This window comes from Monomorium pharaonis, chromosome 1, assembly GCF_013373865.1.
Source record: "Monomorium pharaonis isolate MP-MQ-018 chromosome 1, ASM1337386v2, whole genome shotgun sequence".
Lineage (NCBI taxonomy): Eukaryota > Metazoa > Arthropoda > Insecta > Hymenoptera > Formicidae > Monomorium > Monomorium pharaonis.
Genome location: NC_050467.1, coordinates 38,257,101 through 38,274,632, shown reverse-complemented (window position 1 = coordinate 38,274,632; position 17,532 = coordinate 38,257,101). Strand labels below are relative to the sequence as shown.

General features: G+C 37.9%; 1 protein-coding gene across 2 annotated transcripts in view; it reads right to left on the bottom strand.

The window, feature by feature from the left end:
* LOC105836443 (protein O-mannosyl-transferase TMTC1) overlaps positions 1-17,532 on the bottom strand; it is a 106,649-nt gene that overhangs the window by 39,516 nt on the left and 49,601 nt on the right. For both annotated transcript variants that reach the window (XR_003626045.2, XM_028191722.2), the window contains exons 3-5: positions 3,042-3,115; positions 979-1,110; positions 407-479 (exon numbers count right to left, since the gene is read on the bottom strand). Coding sequence is in view for 1 of the 2 variants with exons in the window: in XM_028191722.2 (XP_028047523.1) it covers positions 407-479; positions 979-1,110; positions 3,042-3,115 (279 nt within the window). In the remaining variant the exon portion in view is untranslated. The remainder of the gene's footprint in view (positions 1-406; positions 480-978; positions 1,111-3,041; positions 3,116-17,532) is intronic.

The window sequence follows — 17,532 nt, the reverse complement described above, 5'->3', positions numbered from 1 at the left end:
GACTTCCAAGCACGACCGATTGTACATTGTGCGTTAAGGGGATTCCAATCCTATTTGACCATTACCCATTCATCTATATTTCAGACCAATATGGAGTTAGTCTTTCCACTCGTTCCTTTACGAATGTGATTGATTGCCTTCAACTGTCGATATTAGAGTGACAGTGATGCATTGAGCATGTCGCCAAACTCTGTTTGAGACACAAGATTTTGTCACGATATATTCACATGTATTTTTTTTATCATGTATAGATCGAAGAACTGAACAGTATTAATATAATCACGTGTAATCAATTATCGTGTTTTTTTTTTAATTATAATTTACAGACGCTCCTTTGTATTTAATAAATTATCTAACAAAGTTTTGTCTATAGTATTTGTTATATATTAAAATTATTTTAACTTACTGAAATAAGTAACGCTGCGGCACGTCTGGAAAAATATCTAGAATCGTCGTTCCACCTGGCTTCGGAAATAGACCTGTAACATAAATATAGATGGAATAGTTTAGTGATTTTTTCCGTTTGCAGATTATATTATACGTCTACTATCGCGTGAATAGAAAAAGTATATCGAATACTGTGGTAGTTACATTATTACGATTAATAATGCAGCTAGTCAACGTTTGAAAAGAGTTTGTCTTTCGACACGGAATTTGAACACGCCGAAATATTTCAGCCGTCTTTTCTACCATCACGAGACGTACATTTATCGTTTTCGGACATGCGACGTGGAATTCGTAGTGTTTTCATTGTCGTCGCACGGATGATTTCTGACGAAAAGTTAATAAACCTCTTTCTCGTCTAATATCTTATTTTTCGAATGTGACACACAAAACTTTTAAATTAATCCTATTGACTCTAAGATATTATAAATAACTGAAATCAAGACAGCTATCAATTTAAAGTTTACCTCAAGACATTAAATGACTTATATTTCTGCACCGGAACGCTCCGATACCAAGCACTTAAACACTTACCTCTTGATTGAATGCCAGGAACGACAGAAGTCGTAAAGAAAGTTCAGTACTAGAACAGTAACGCCAGTTTCCTTCGCCAGCATTGATAGGGCACCTAGACAAACGCTAGACCATACGTAAGCCGTCTGTTGGCTGTAAAAAAGTAAAAATATTTGGAAATTAGATAAAAAATATCGTATAGGCACAAATCAGATTATATTTTTTGCGCACTTAGGGTAAGTCGCGTTGAGATAATTAGTGATTACAACTAAATGTTAATTAACTTACGCACATAAGCATCTTGTAATTACATTGATTATAATGCCTTATAATTTTTGTTGTTAGGAAAAAGATAATAAAGTTTTATATTTAAAAATAATATGCAGATATGCAAAATTTGAATTTTTTTGTATAAAAGTTTATTTCAAGAAATAGATAAAAGATTTGTTATGTTCCGAGGTACGGGAAATAATACTTTAAAAATATAACTACATTTTTGTTTGTACAAATGTATTTCACGATATATTTCCAATAAATTTTTCTTTTCTCGGATCGAATAGAAATGTCGGTATCGGGAAACAATTTTCACCAAGAACATTGGTCCAAAGACATGTAGGATTTATTCGTTTACGTCGGTTGGCGTGTATATCAATCTACGTTGAGTGACAGATCCGTTCCAAGATGTCGTTTGGGATTTTAGGAACAACGAAACCAATGTGAGACTGGTCCACCGAGATGAGACTTCTCGAGAACTCGTTCATAAAAACGAAGTAAAAACAATCGCGACAAAATGAAAATTTTTCTTACAATTTACATCTAAGCAGTTTAATAATTTGGTAACTTTTAATAGTACGAAGCAAATAGAAATATATCTTCTTTATAGAAATAAAGCGATCGAAAGTCAAGAGACCGACGAGGGTCTTAAAAACGAGCCCAATATATAATTGGAATTAATCATCGGTCGGCTTAATCGCCGAGAGATTTAAACGCGAGGCGTAAATGGTCGAGAGAGACTGAATTGAAAACGAAGGAACTAAGGGACACTAGTTAAGTGAAAAGAAAAAAAAGAGGTAGCTAAGCATAAACGAACGAGACGATGGAGTAAAGGTGGGAGGAAACGAAGAAGAAAGAGTACTCAAAGACAGCCAAGAGTAATCAATTTCTTAGGTTCGAAGACAAGCATCTTACTCTTCGGCCAGCCATTGGCCGTCCGACACTAGCCCTACAGGCGGAGTTTTACCTTCTTGTCTTCCGTGCAAACGCTCTTTTATGTTGGAGTTCGACTACTACGAAAGCTTTTTACGTTCACTCACAATCGGGTCTCTACAGATTTTTCGTCATGTCAGCACTTTTCCGTGCAGTTTATTAATTTGCATAAAGTTTACAATTAAGCTTCTTTACGACTAATTAAACTTATTTAACTTATACTCAGAAGTAGCGCGATGTATATCTATCGTAAAGTCGTAAAATGAATATTGCGCGCGAGAACAATGTCCCTTTAGAAACATAATTGAAATTGTTTTGTGCGTTGAATCATACTTCTTAGCCCTCGTGCTGAAGATCGATGTGAGAAACCCCAGGCACATTTACGATCCCACGTAACTATAATAGTAGTTTGTAGGGTAAATTAGTTTAGTTTATAATTTTCGGGCTCCATGTTCATGAGAACGAATGGGTCGCTGTTTTGGCGTCAGGCTGGCGTCGTCGTGACGTTAAGTGTCGCCCAACATTCTTGACGTATGCGCAGCCCCTAAGTTCCCTCAGTTTACAGGAGAATATATCAACATTCTAACACTTAGATAATATATAAAAGTGAAGTAGTGTGAGTGCAACATTTTTTCTCAACTTTGCTAAATTCTCTGCCTGCGTAACTTTAAAATTCACACACATTTGTTGTAATATTTTAATGTTGTAAATTTTAAGTAAAATACATATAGATACAAGTTTATAAGACATTTGTGTGTGTGTGTGTGTGTGTGTGTGTATATATATATATATATATATATTCGTTTATGTTAAAAAAGATTAAATGTCGAGAACTTTAATAAGACCAAAAGGCTTAAATTATTAAACTGTATACTCACCCGTGATAGGCAAGAAAAGACAGCAAAAAGAAGATACACGCTAGAACATCCGCTCTGCCTACGATGCCAGTCACCTGTAACATGAAACGATATAAAATATAGTAAAAGAAAAGGGATATGAGCAACGTTGCTACGATAAGCATAAGCGCCAGATACGAATACTTTATCTTTAACGCGTATTACATGGGTACACTTATATATTGTACTCGCTAAAAACTAAAGTGCTCACTTCAGCCTGGCTTCAAAAATTCTCTTCACTCAACAAGTTGCGGTTATACGAAAGCAATTCTTCGCCTGGATCACTTTTGTCTTAGGAGCGGAAGAAAAGAGAAAAGTATAAGCGCAATAGAGACGAGGACTACGTCTAGATCCTCTTGGAAAATAGGAAGCGACAGCCTGATATTGGATTTAGCGGTGTAACACGAGAAGGCTGATCCGGAAGATGTGTGAAGAAGCCAAACCAAAGATCTCCTTCGTGACAAACGAGATGATGGACAAGGCGAGCGAGCACGTGAAAGTGTGAAAGAGAAAAGAAAGTGGGCGAGGTTAAGATTGTCCAAGTTATCGACAGGCCAGCACGAGTGAATAACCGAGATTCTCAAGGATCAACCCCAGCCAGGGAAGCCGACCTGCTACCGGAAGCTGGATTTACCCGTCGTACTCATCTCTCTTCCTTCCTTCCTTCCGCCCTACTGGGCTAGAGTACCAGGTGTACCTCTAAAATTTATGAACCCCGTCTATCACGGTAGGACGACCGACCTCCCACCTCTTAACGAATTAATTCCACGGAATCGCAAGGATACGATCTGTAAGAGGAACAGAAACTACGTAGCAAGGCTAACGAGAAATCAACGAATCTCTAACATAAAGTTCTTTCTAAAGAAACATGTTAGAATCCTGTTTGTTAAGCGGATTATATATGAATTCTAAGGCATTAGACATTATTAAGTTTATGTATTTAGACATTCTAGCTATTAACTATAAGTTATTTGTCTTTAAATTTACTGTGCATTGAAATATTATTAATTTTATTTGAGTTCTTTGACATAAATATTTGAAATAACTTTTACAAATATAACATGAAACTAGACCATATTAAATAAACATATTAAACAAATTATTTATATTTTATAGCAGTATATATTATTTTCCGATGTGCTTGACAAATAATTCAAAGACGAAACAAAGACCATTACCGACGTTAACATTATCATTGAATTGAGAACTGTAATTATAGGTACGAGAGACATTGATGAATATATGCTTTCAACGACACGAGAGAGAATGGAGATGCAATTAATCATTCAATTATAGCAAAACAGCATCAGGGACGAATAACAACTAGCATTTATCTTCCAAATTTGGCGTGAATTGTATGCAAATACGAAATATGTGAAATATCAGTAAAACACGAAATGCACTTTCGATGTTATTTTTTGTCATAAAAATGGCAATATTGAAAATATTAATTAAGCGCGACATTTAAAATGTCTTTTTCGAAAGAGATAGCACATTGTTTTGTATCGCACGGTTGATCGAATACTTAAACAAACATCGAACATTCAAACAAAGCCCATGAAAGATAAACACTCAGTTGACATTTCATTACAATCTCACTCTTTTTTTTTGCCATATCGCTATCTATGCTTTTGCAGCAAGTGGACCCGGAGGAAATCTTGCTCGGGGAAACAATACTCCGTCAACGTCAAGGGGAATGAAAACCAAGTCCGAAGCAGGATCCTGCTAGAAGCAAGGAACCATAACCGAAGGGTCTGCTTAAGATAACAGAGATTACGTTGACCACTTTGCGATAGATTCCTTCACGCCTCTTCGACACCTATCAGATTTATCGCGAGGGATAACGCGAAAAAAGAAAAATGGCATGATGGGAGGCATTTGTCCTAACTACGAATGATGGGCCGTTGAACGATAGAGAAATATACGCGCGAGGCGGCGCGGAGTATAAATTCGTTTATTATGCGTCGATGGTCATAGAGACCGTTTGTTTCAATTCACTTTACATGAATTTTTTACACATTTCATTCTTATTCCCCAAGCTCAATAGGCTTATGGGCTATTTTTTATTCTTAGGAAATACTGAACGCTTTACTTTAAAATTTATATTTAAAGGCAACGATATGTCACGCGAATACATCCTACAGTTACGCAATTACGAGTTAGGGAATTTGCGACGCAAATAGATATGAGCTAGTGAAGGTTGATGCATTCGTTCGACTCGATACTAGTTTGCACTAGTTTATACTTAGCTAAACTCCATTACCATCTCACTCGTTGTGGAGTTGTAATTGATTATATGAAGGGTTACTTTCTTGAAAGTTTGCTCGTCATTTTGAGATAATTCAGTCTTCTTTAAATTCTTTCTCAATTGTTTTTCTGATGTTGTCGATTTTTTCAATTTCTATACAGATTATTATTCAGATATTAATAATAATTGAGACTGACTCTATGCAAGTTTTATAAAATAAAACGTTATAAAACTACCAAATGACACACACATTACTCCTTGTTATATTCTTATTTTAATGCTCTTTTTAGATATTCGAAATATAAAATCTATTATGATAAAAGGCCCAATTATTGACACATTAAAAACATTTTTATGTTTTAATGAAATATTATAACAATACGTGCGTAAATTTCTCAAGAATTCAATCAAATTAAAATTAAATAAATACATAATTCTATATATTATATGTTATAAAATTTAAAAGTATTTAAAAGCTCTAAGATCGGATTATCAATGTTTTGGATATTGTCAGTAATTGGATCTATCCTAGTTATTAAATTGCATATTTATGCATGGCTTACGAGTGCTTTGTAATACAATAGTCTGAGTATTATTGTTGCTTTTGCACTTCACTTTTGTTTAACGAATTGAACACGTCTATGCTTGGGTAATACTAATATTCCCACAATTAATTAATATCATCATACAACGCGGCGAACCGCGGGCAACATAGCAAGGGGAGAGAAAAGTAGTGATGTGTATCAACGATGACGCTGTGCAACACGCGTCAAATTTCCAGTAACACACGAGTCCCCGTATGGTTAACGTCACAATCAATTGTACATTAGCGAAAGATTATTCTGTGATAGAGCGCGTAATGAGTATGACTGTTTTAATTAGCTGATTCGCGAATATACCGTGGACAAGCGAAACAAGCAAGTAAATCAAACCATTATTTTAATATCACGTCCCATTGTTCCGTACGATTCAGTTAACTCACGTTCATACATGCTACATAACACTCGTTAAATTACTCGCGACTACATTTAGCGAACGTGGAGATGAAGATGTAGCTGTCTCTCTTCTGTCGACATTAATATTTCCGTCCTTGCGGTATATATTCATTCTGGTCGTGATATAAAATTAAGCGTTCAGATACCGCACCACGCTACGACGACGCATGCTCGGCTCGATCCACGATCCGCTGGATCTCCTGTACAGGAAACGCTCCACGCGGACCGGAACGATCGCGCAGCTTCATGTTTAATTTGACCTGAAACCGAGCTCTGCGGATAAACCCATCCTCCCGAACGCACCCCCCCCCCCTCACCCGTAGCCACGCTCGCAAAATTCATCCCTTCTGCGAAACCAACGCGAACCGAGGGTTCGGGTCTCTTTCGTTGGCAATATACGCCGATACGGCAACGACGTCGTAACCACGAAACGACAGCTCGGTCACTCGGTTCTCTCGTGCTGCAACTGAAGCGCGGACGAGACGCTTCTCGCGTAAGGGAACATTGCCGTGAAGTATAACGACGTCCGAGAGGGAACATCCCGTTTAAAACGTACACAGCAGCGTGATTACCTTACGCCATAACAACGAGTCAACTGCAATAAACATCCTTGCAAAATAGATAACGTAGATAACAGCGTGGGCTGAATGAAAATGCTTTTCGTTTACAGTCTCACCTGTCCATAGACTAAATTTGATAATCCTGGAAATGCGGCACGTAATGAGAAGCCGTAAGATATCGTACGTAGAGAACAATGAAGAAATTGAATTGTATAATTTTACACCCTGAATTATTATTTCTTACAAAATGTAAATATAATTAAGATACATCCTACATCATATTACACTTTGATATTTTATCCACGTTGTGTTTGATAATGAACACATTTTTTTCTATTCCAAGAGAAAATAATTTTTCTCTGTGAACTTATACGTCTGTATAACAGTGAAATATACACGGCCGTATAATAATGCGGCCATATTTTTATATAATCTCATAGTATAACAAGAACGTACAGTTTCGGTATATTCCAAATGCGTTCTGGAAACCGCGGTTATATTCGCGCAGTATAAGCACGTACGAGACACTGCTAGTCCCTTAGCCTCTTTAATATTATAGGAGGCTTTAATAAAGCCCCAGCTTCTTACGGACTGCCAGCTTCTGTCCTCCGTCATGACGGCGACATCGTTAAACCCCTCCGAACTTGCCCTATAAAAGGCTAACGAAGTGGTTGAATGCCGAAACGATAATGAGAGACCCAGTAATATCGCATCAATATAAATTTATAATATTACAACTCTTATACTATACTCGTTAGTACCATAATTTATAATATTAACGTATCAATTCGTTTGTTACATTGCGATTCGAAACACGATGTTCCGTATTTTTATTTCTATTTGCAACGCTCCGGACGATATTCTGACAACCTTGTTAACTTTGTCTGTATTCCATGTCAGCTGTTGGCAACACGAAGGGGTAACGGAGTGGAAACGGCGAAAAGAGAAAAAGCAGACATTTGACTTCTTCGGAAATTCTTTTTTTTTATGTTTACGAGTAAATATATTTTTTAAAGCAATAATGTAATTACAATCTTTTTTGTCCGCAATTTACTATAAAACAAATGTTAAATACGACTTATGTTAGTTTCTAACAGAAATTAACATGGATAAAAAATTACAAATTACAAATTTTAATTAATTAATTATTATTGCAAATTATTATTATGCGTTCTACATTTCATCATGATTATGAAACGCGTAATAATTTTGTAAACAATAATTTAGGTGTCCATATTATAAAAAGAAGAATTAAAAAGTATTTTATAACGTTTCATATCAATTGATAATGCTTGACGCAATCATCTCGCGAAATCTTCAATTTCAATTAATCTTTGATCTGATTCGACATTTCCGGTTGGAATACTATCCTCGCATCGAGAATCTAATAATCGTTGATGTCGCACCGGAGATTTCTCGAGCAACGACTGTCGGGGGAGGGGGGGGGGACGGTTACTTTCTCGCTCGTTCACTAACCCACTGCCGTCAAACGGCAAGCTGCAACCGGTTCACCCTTAAGAAGTTCGTCCCTCTCTCCTCTTTCCTTCTGAGCAACGGCAATATCCTTTAATGAAACGTCTAACCGCTCGTACGGAACACTGGGATGATCATCGTTGCGGCCACTATCAAAAGTATTTTCTCTATTTGTCCTCAATTACCGTCAGCCTGTGGTTCTCCTTGAGTTGAGTCCGGGAGCGGAGGTCGCCAGGAAGTTACCGGAACAACTTTTGTGGAATGGAACTTCAATTGGCCGCACGTGTCTCTATCCACGCTCTAAAGCCAAATAAGGAACACCTTCGCCCTGTTTTATGGCCTATTCAGGGAAAATGACAGTTTGCGTGCCTGCGTTACATTCATGACGTATTCTTATTGTACATACGTCGCAAAGATATATCGTTGCGCTTGAAGCAATAATTTTGTATTATTCCTTTAGAAGTTTTTATCAATTTTTATGTGAGCACTGTAGGCGAGGTAGACATGAAATATGTATCGTGACAAGTTAAAACATTTACGTTAAAAAAAAAAGTAGCTCACAGAAGGTAGTCCAGAAAATGCCTGTGTGAGAAGGATTCCTATGATCTTGTTTGCAGAACGCTTGTGAAAGTTCAGCATCGCTCTCAAAGGACATATATCTATAGGGATGCATATGTAGATAGCGTGTACATACATCGGATATACGTTCAGCGGGGAGTTTTCTCCGCGTGAAAAGAGAACCTGACAACGCAGAACAAAGACATGAAAATGTAGACAGCTAGCGCAAAAATGAAAGAGAGGGAAGAAAATTAAATTGCAGTACGTTACCCGGTATATTTTAATATACCTATTTTAACAGATTACGAAACATTGCACACTGAAATGAGGACTGGTTCAATTTTTCCCTCAATTTAACCCGTTACATTCGAGCAACCTCGAAAGGATATATAGTACTTCTTACATGGTCGTCGCTTTCGCGTCAGCTCGCGCAAAATTTTTTAAATCGCTGCTCTCGCGACTTCCCATTCAACTAGCTTCCAACTCTTTAAAAAGGGATACGTTTCCAAGATTGCGAAAGAAGGGGACCGGTACCTCGCTAATGCGGAAATGCTGGAAACCATTTTCTTGGATGTCCCGTTGAAATATTTCTGCGGAATAAATGATCCCCACTGTGAAAATGATAAATTACAACGTTGTGACTCGGGCGCTTGCTGTTCGCACGTCGAGAAGCATTTGTTTCTCCACAGGCCCGTTTGATCCGACGTAATCCTCGCGACCGTTCCCTAGTAGTAGTAAGCGGCGCAAATTCAAGTTTCGGCGATCTACCTCGTCCGGAAGTAAAGATCTGTCGTCGTCGTAACACGCAGCTTAGAACAAGGCTGGCGTGGAGAGAATTAAGGGACGGTGGATAGGACGAATTCTGGGCTCGGGTTCTGAGCGTTATGAATCGTGCAATCAAGACTCGGAGCTCTCAGCTCCAGACTTCAGCCAGCTGATACCTTCTTACTTCCGAAAGGAGCGGCGTGATGTGAGACACCGGTGCGCCCGCGATAATATCCTTTTGTTACCTAACGTTGAACCGAGGAAACGAGAAGAATGAAAAGACACACAAGTGCGTACATGCGTAACAAAGCCGTTTTGAGCGCGTTCGCTTCGCGAGCGCGGACAAACCAACTAAACGCGAAATCATTGTTGCTTAATAAACTATTCTGTCTCATTTTATTGTTCGCGTCGGCGAATGTTGTATGCTGTATGGAACTGCACTTTTGCATGCGTCCCTCGAACTACGATCGTAGACAAATGTTTCTGCTCGCGTCACCAACTTACGGATATTTTCTGAACATCGACTACTCGGCGAAACTCCTTTGGGAGCGGAGCGACACGTTTCCTGTAACGTTTCGACGTCAGCTCAAAGAGGGAGGAACACCACTGGAAACGGGGAGAGAAAAGTTTCGTCCGCGCGAAACGAGGTTACCTCTTCTACTTTGAATCGACGTCCCACGAATCGTGCGCGGAATTACGCTGCTGGTAGTCGCGAATACCATCGCCATGAATATTTCACTGCGGGATTTCGCAAACGCACGCGCGGCCAAGAGGAAACTAGCGAGGCGGAATCTTGCCAATAATGTGTAAGTGCTTTTAGATAAATTGCGTTTATACCGCACGTTAAAGCAACAAGAATGTAGGATTTACATTGGCTTCGATACATTTACATCAAGCTCCTTCATTAAGCCTCGGAATACAAAGTACATACGAACTATTATTTGCAAACGTACCGATCTGCGGAGCGCGCGAGAAGGAACGTCTTGAAGCGAAAAATATCAAAGGCTAGCGGAGAACGAACAGCAACATTGCAGAGAGTAGTAAAACGCTTGCCGTAGCGAAAATATTCTGTTGAGAATAACTCTCGTTTCCTTGGCGAATTAAATTTTTCATTACGAACTTCTACCGCCGTGAAAATTCAACTGCATCGTCGCGGCGGACGCTTCCGTTTCTAGCGACTTCGTTCTGAAAATCCGCCAGACTCATAGAAGGCCGCGATATTTTTTCCTTGCCCAAAGGCGAGGAAGGCGGCCGACATTCTTTTTGTCTTCGTGCAGAACGGACGGCCGTGGGATTCGACGTGTAAACGATATCACCGCCTGTCCATTGTGCCCGACCGATAATTCTTTCCGCCTCGTCGCCGAGAAGCCGAGAAACTTTCGGCTTCCGTGCCGTGCTCTTTCCTCCATAAATCAGAGATAAATCACTTTTAAACTCGCGCTGTTAACTCCAGGTCGTCGCCGACTTGGCCGACCGACGCCCGCGGATTCCCTCGGGTGAGAACGTCGAAATCGATGGTCCACGAGATAATGAATATGTCTCCCAAAACCCTTTTGATTTCCGCGAAAGGATGAAGGCGAACGTACTTAATTAACAGACTCGGACGTGATAATTATTCTGCTCTTGAAATTTTTATATTACGGTATTCTCTTTTATCGTTATTCTCGTCAGAACTTTTATCGGATATGTATACGATAATAATGTATGTAATAGTAGGCGATAAAATACTTCCTTCCACAGCATAAAACTATTTGATTTATTTATCACGTAACAGCTTGTATTAATTTCTCATTATATATTATTATATATTGCATATTTTCTTTTATTAATTATTTAAATATTACATTGTTTTCATATAACAATAAAACAAACTAATACGATGTTACAAATGATTATAATAAGAAATATAGGATAAATGTTGGATATGTTTGTGATAACTGCTTAACTGATCTTGTGAAAGTAATTTGACAAATTATTTTCTTGTAAGTTAAAAACAATATGTACATACAAAATACAATTAAAATGATATATGTGTGATATGTATACTAAGTATACAGAAGATGTATATCTACATATCATACATATATCACTCAATTGCAACGGTCGATTGTCGAGGGAATGTATAATCTATAAGAGCTTTGCTAATTCCGAGATACTGGTCATTGATAATCCATAGGGATTCGCGAATTACTTTGTTAATCTAGATCAACCGGTTGAGCTTTCCTTAATTTAGTAACCAAGCTATTATATGTATTAAGTACAATTATCCTAGAATATATGCCAACATGAGTTTGCCATACTGCATAATACATATTCATTGTACTATAACTGACGGACACAATTTCCGGGATTCATATAATTTTCAGTGGTTGTGCTAAGTGATTCAAGAAGACAAGGAGGTCAGTTATATAAATTTACGAATTTAGAAATCGCAGTCGCGTCGTACATCTTCCCATTCGTTTTTAGCTTCATAATCAATTCAACATCAAATGTTAAAAACGTGAAATTTTTTAAAGCATATTTTTTACGTTGAAAAGTTTTATATGATTTTTGCTACATATAGTGGGAAGAATATAGATTTTAGAAGGCATCTTCACTCGGTATCGATCTCTCGGAAGCAGCAGAAATTCTAAAAATATGCTGCTAACTTCGCAACGTCTACGATTTTACGAATGGTTTAACTGCGGCGCAATACTTAGGTAATGCTGCACAAATCCTCACTGTGCTGAGCACATAAAGAGAAAACAAAGGGAATAAGACCGCCATTTATCACAGAGCTCCGTGGGCATCTCGCGATGTCAACTTTTTTTTTATTTTTTATTTTTTGCAAGCAAGTGGTGTCTTTGTGGACAATCTTGTTGAATTTTCGGAATACAAGGACTGTTGCACACGGAGAAATGTTTCCGTTTTCGCGTCGGGAAAATCGCACCGTGCTGTAGAGGCACCTACGATTTTACGAATGATTTAACGGGAATGTATCGCCTCCCGTGCCTCCTGCCCCTTTCTTCGCTTTTCTACAATACCTAGAAAACATTCCGGTATGCACATTGATGCTCTTTAGTTCTTTTGGATGAAAAGAGAAGGTATTCGGGGCGCATCTCGCTCGATCTGTCTTCCCTCTTTATTCCTGCCTTCTCTTCTTTCCACGGATGTTTCGAGCTAGCGGCTTCTCTTCCGTGCATCGTGAAACGGAACACGTATTTTGTTTTAGCCCACCCGTTTGCTTTCGACGATACATGCGCAGAGCGGAAGAACCACGTTCTTCTTTTTCAATTCGAGGGACGCTTTGAGTAAAGACAATACTACTAAACAGTTTTCAAAGGTTCCCCATTCCGAGCAAAAACTCAAGTCTAAAACAAGCTGTTTACAAATATACGCTTTTCTGTAAAAGTATTAGCCCGGCCTCCACAGTGAGATCTATTTATATTTTACAGTATTTATTCATAAAATCGAGAAAAATAGCTCATGTTCTGAATTCCATCTGAATTACAAGACTATTTTAAATATTCTCGGGAAAACGACCATTGTACTGCAAATGACTGAGTTTTGTTATCGTTGTAAATTACCCTTAGCCGTATTTCTCCACGTTTGCAATAAACTAAATAAATATTCGAAGGTATAAACATTTATATTAACTAATTAATCTTATTATCATGGTACGCAAAGAGTCAGCGAATTAATATTCCTCTTTGAGAATCGCGCACGATTCACGGTAGATAATAAAATTAAATTTCGTGATAAAATAGCAATATACTGTTACGATTGTTTTTTTCTTGTAACTTGTAATATTATACGCGATATAGATGATGCACGAAAGTACAAAAAAAAAATAAAAAAGGGAGAACGCGATAAATGAAGAGATTATTATACTCTTACAAACAACGGTACATACAAAAACAAGTATTTGTAATAGCGAAGCTTAATCTTACTCTGGTTTCTTTTGAATGCCGTTTTTCTAATGTACACTTTCCCTTATGGAAATCGTTTCGTTACGCTCACTTAATGGCGAGGAGAAATTGAGCGACTTTCATGTTCCATTGTACGGGAGCAAGCGCGTTTTAATCCGATAAAATAGCTGTAATTCTGAAGGATTGTTCTTCTTCTTGGCAAGCTCTTTTATACGTACGCGAAGTACAAAGAGTGTGTGAGTAAGATAATAAAGTAATATTCAACCAAATCACTTAGTGAACTGAATACATTTTCTAACTCGAATAGATGGGTGGCGATTTTACAAAATGGCCGGTATATACCTTCGCCAGGCACTTCCGAGCGATATCGCACGATCTAAATGTTCCAATTCTAATCTAGACTACTTTTTGTCGTCCGCCCACGGCACTCGTCCCATCGGATAACACGAGTACTGCCGATACCGATGGATGTAGCGTGAAAAATCGATGCATCCAATTTCGTGTGCAAATCGTAATATCGAGCGACTTATAGCCAGAAGCGATATGAGACGATCATGAGCATGAAGAGATTACATAATCATAAGATCTTATTGAATAGAGCTTTGAGCGTTTTTTCTATGCAATATTGAAACAAGTGAATGAAGATAAGATAAAAAGAGTTTTAAAGTACTCATAATCATCTGAAGAAAGGATTTTTTCATCCCAACATTATATTCTATTTGGTTATTTTTTATAGAAAAAAAGAGTGAAAAATAGAAAGAAAAAGAATTCTATTACATTATTTAATTCATAAAAGTCTTTTATTGAAAGAAGATTTTCAACAGCATCTTATCGCTTCAAGATTATGTGGAAATAAAATGAGATTTTTAAAAATGATTTCCGAAGATCGTGTTTAATTCGTGTATTATTGTCACTTCTGACAATCTCGTACGTTTTAATCGCCATTGAAGAGCATACAAGAATCGAGTTTTTTTACAGATTTGAACAAAACAGGAGATTGCTATGAGTAGCATTTGACTCACATTAGATGTGCAACTCGAAGCACAATTATGATTATCTTTGATGTGTTATTCAAACGGTCATGTACAAACGTTCTTTAGATTACTGAAAGCCAGTTCAATCAATATCTAACACGCAATCTTGTTACACATAGAAATATCCATCAATAACATGTTATCTTTAATAAATCTAACATATATTGCGAGAAACATTTTTGATCAACCGTTTTTGAAAACCTGTGTTTCTGTTAATTTTTAGTAAATGTAAACACTAATATTTTTTCCTCGTTTAAAAATCAATCTTTGTAAGCATTTTCATACATAAAATGGATTATCGCTTTTTAAAATAATGCTCGTCGTTATATAATAATAAGTAGGCTTATCATATGCACGTAAAAAAAGATCAATTCGTTATTCGACCAATGCAAATACCCGGTGGATTTCTGCCAATTAATTAGTCGTACGAGTAGAATGCGACCTATGTAATGAACGGCAACACGAGCATGGTAATTGATCGATCGTAGAGATTTCCGCGTTCGGGGACCGAACGACGAAGTCCAGGATGATGGTCGGCGATCTCACTTTATCCGATAACCCTTCTTCCACCCTCGCAAATGCGCCCTTTGTCCCAGGCCAGTTTACATCGGATCAAAAGCCAAACGCTTCAATGGCGTTGTACTTAATTAATGAAAGATTCCTTTCAGCGGCTCAACGAAGAACTTAATTCAGAAACTAGCTTTCACCGGTTGATTATTTCAGTAAATAGAATCAAGCTGCACTAACAGATTTGACTGACAGAGAATCAGCGATTGCCGCCAGAGCAACGCTTATGATAACGGATTGTACATCGTGACAGGCGAAACAGACGTTGCGGATAAACCAGAGGTTAATACTGCGGCGAGTCATTTGGTATCGCGCTTCCTGATTGAGGTGAAAGATTTCCGATATCTGTACATATTTGATACTACACACGGCATGGTATAATTTATTAATATTGAGCTAATGAACGTTTCGTGACAGAAGAGTATAAATCCAAAAAGCATGAGAATTTTTAACGACATCGTGTAAGAGGTTTTGTGCTGATTCTTCGTCACGATAGAGGCAAAATGATGGCTGATTGATGTAAAAATATTTTAATATTTAATGCGGGTAAAAATATTGTGGGGGTAAAGGTGGGGATAACGAGTGGATTGTTAGCATCTCAAAATCTGTTAAATACAAAATACTGTAGCAAGAAAGTTTTCGAAAAATTAAATAAAATGATTATTTGTAAATTTTTATTTCAAAGAACAAGTTTTTTTAAGATATAAAGGTTTAAAGCTGACTAATCACAAATTACACTTAGACAGACGCATGATTGAATTACGCATACGTAGTATTAATAACCGCATGACAGATCTAAACGGTAATTTTTGATTAACTAACTTTATTTTTATTTACGAATTTTGGGACACATTATACATATTATATCTGTCGCATGTGGTTAATGTGATGCTCTTCCAACTGTTTCCAAATCTGGAAATGGCACTGATTATTCTCGGTCAGGAGATATTTATGAAATCAGTCTGATACATTCTATCTAGTACGATAACTAAAAACGATAAAAATTTCACATGCAACAGTAACGTAGGAAAAATTGTTTTCTTGGATGCAGCCGCATTTACGGGAGATTGCAGAATGTTTTCCGCTCCGCGCGAAAAATAATTACGGACGGCAGAGAGTATTTGATCTCTGAGTACACGTTATTATCTGACTTGGCCGTCCGCGTACGACATGAACATGATATCACAATAGTGACACTGGCAACGAGGGTTGGCCGTGCACGCAACGAGTAATACATGCAATACCGCACGCACGTGATGTAACAGGATGCAGTGCGTGACCGGCAAGCAGGTCGAGCTTGTAATGGGCAGACCGGACTTGCGAACCAGTGTCGTGTGCCGCCAGTAATTCCGCTCAAAAGGCACGATCCCGTGCTAATGACGCGGAATTCGCCTTTATCTGCGTATCTATACAATCTGATTCCCATACATTCTTCTCGTGATTGCTTATTCATAATTATAAAAAATTACGACGTATTGATCGTGATGTATCGCTTCACATTTCGTTGAACAGCGAACAAATGTGAGTTTTGTGGTGCAATGTAATAATATTAATTTTAAATAATTAAACGCGTACACTGCAAATTACTTTGAGACAATACATTGAACAAAATTATTGATACGCAACTCTATCGATAGTTAAGTTTATCTTTCAGTGATTGTTTACAGGGTATAGGGAATAGCGAGCTCCTCTCGATTTATGTAAACTTCAACGTGTGCGGCGAACGTATTATAATCACCGATGCATTGTTCTATGCCGTTTCTCAACTTCCTAATCTAACGCTCTATAAACTTCCATTTCCATACATAATAACATAATTTGTGCAATAACGGCGGACAAAGCTTTATAGTTATATGCTTAAGTAAAGCGGGTTAAGTAGGGTAATGTTATTAACGACGAAGTTTATCATTCTCGTTGATGCCGTGCAGAAATACTTGATGAAAGCTCTCGCAGCTCTAATACTATTCCTCCAGTTTATATAGTTCAAAAGAAAACTTACGATTCAGCTGAAGTAACGCGCGCACATCCTAACTAATTGTTTCTCTTATGGCCGATAAGCGCCAACGTTGATTACAGCAAAAACAAGTCTATCTTGAAGCAACAGTCATTCTCTCTCTTCCTCCCTCCTGCCCTTCCTACTCCCTCTTCCCAGGGGCGACATGGGCGAACACTTCAAATTCTGTCCGTCACGATCATAGCCATAATAAGATTAGGCTAATTACGTTTATGCACTTAGGAAAAGCGGATCAGCCAGACTCTATTCGCGCACGCAGAGCAGTTACGTGGTGAGTGGACTCTACTAATCTTGTTGTTTTGTTTGGTTTGGAATGAATTTGCCATTGTGCTGTGAATCGTGCAACGCGTA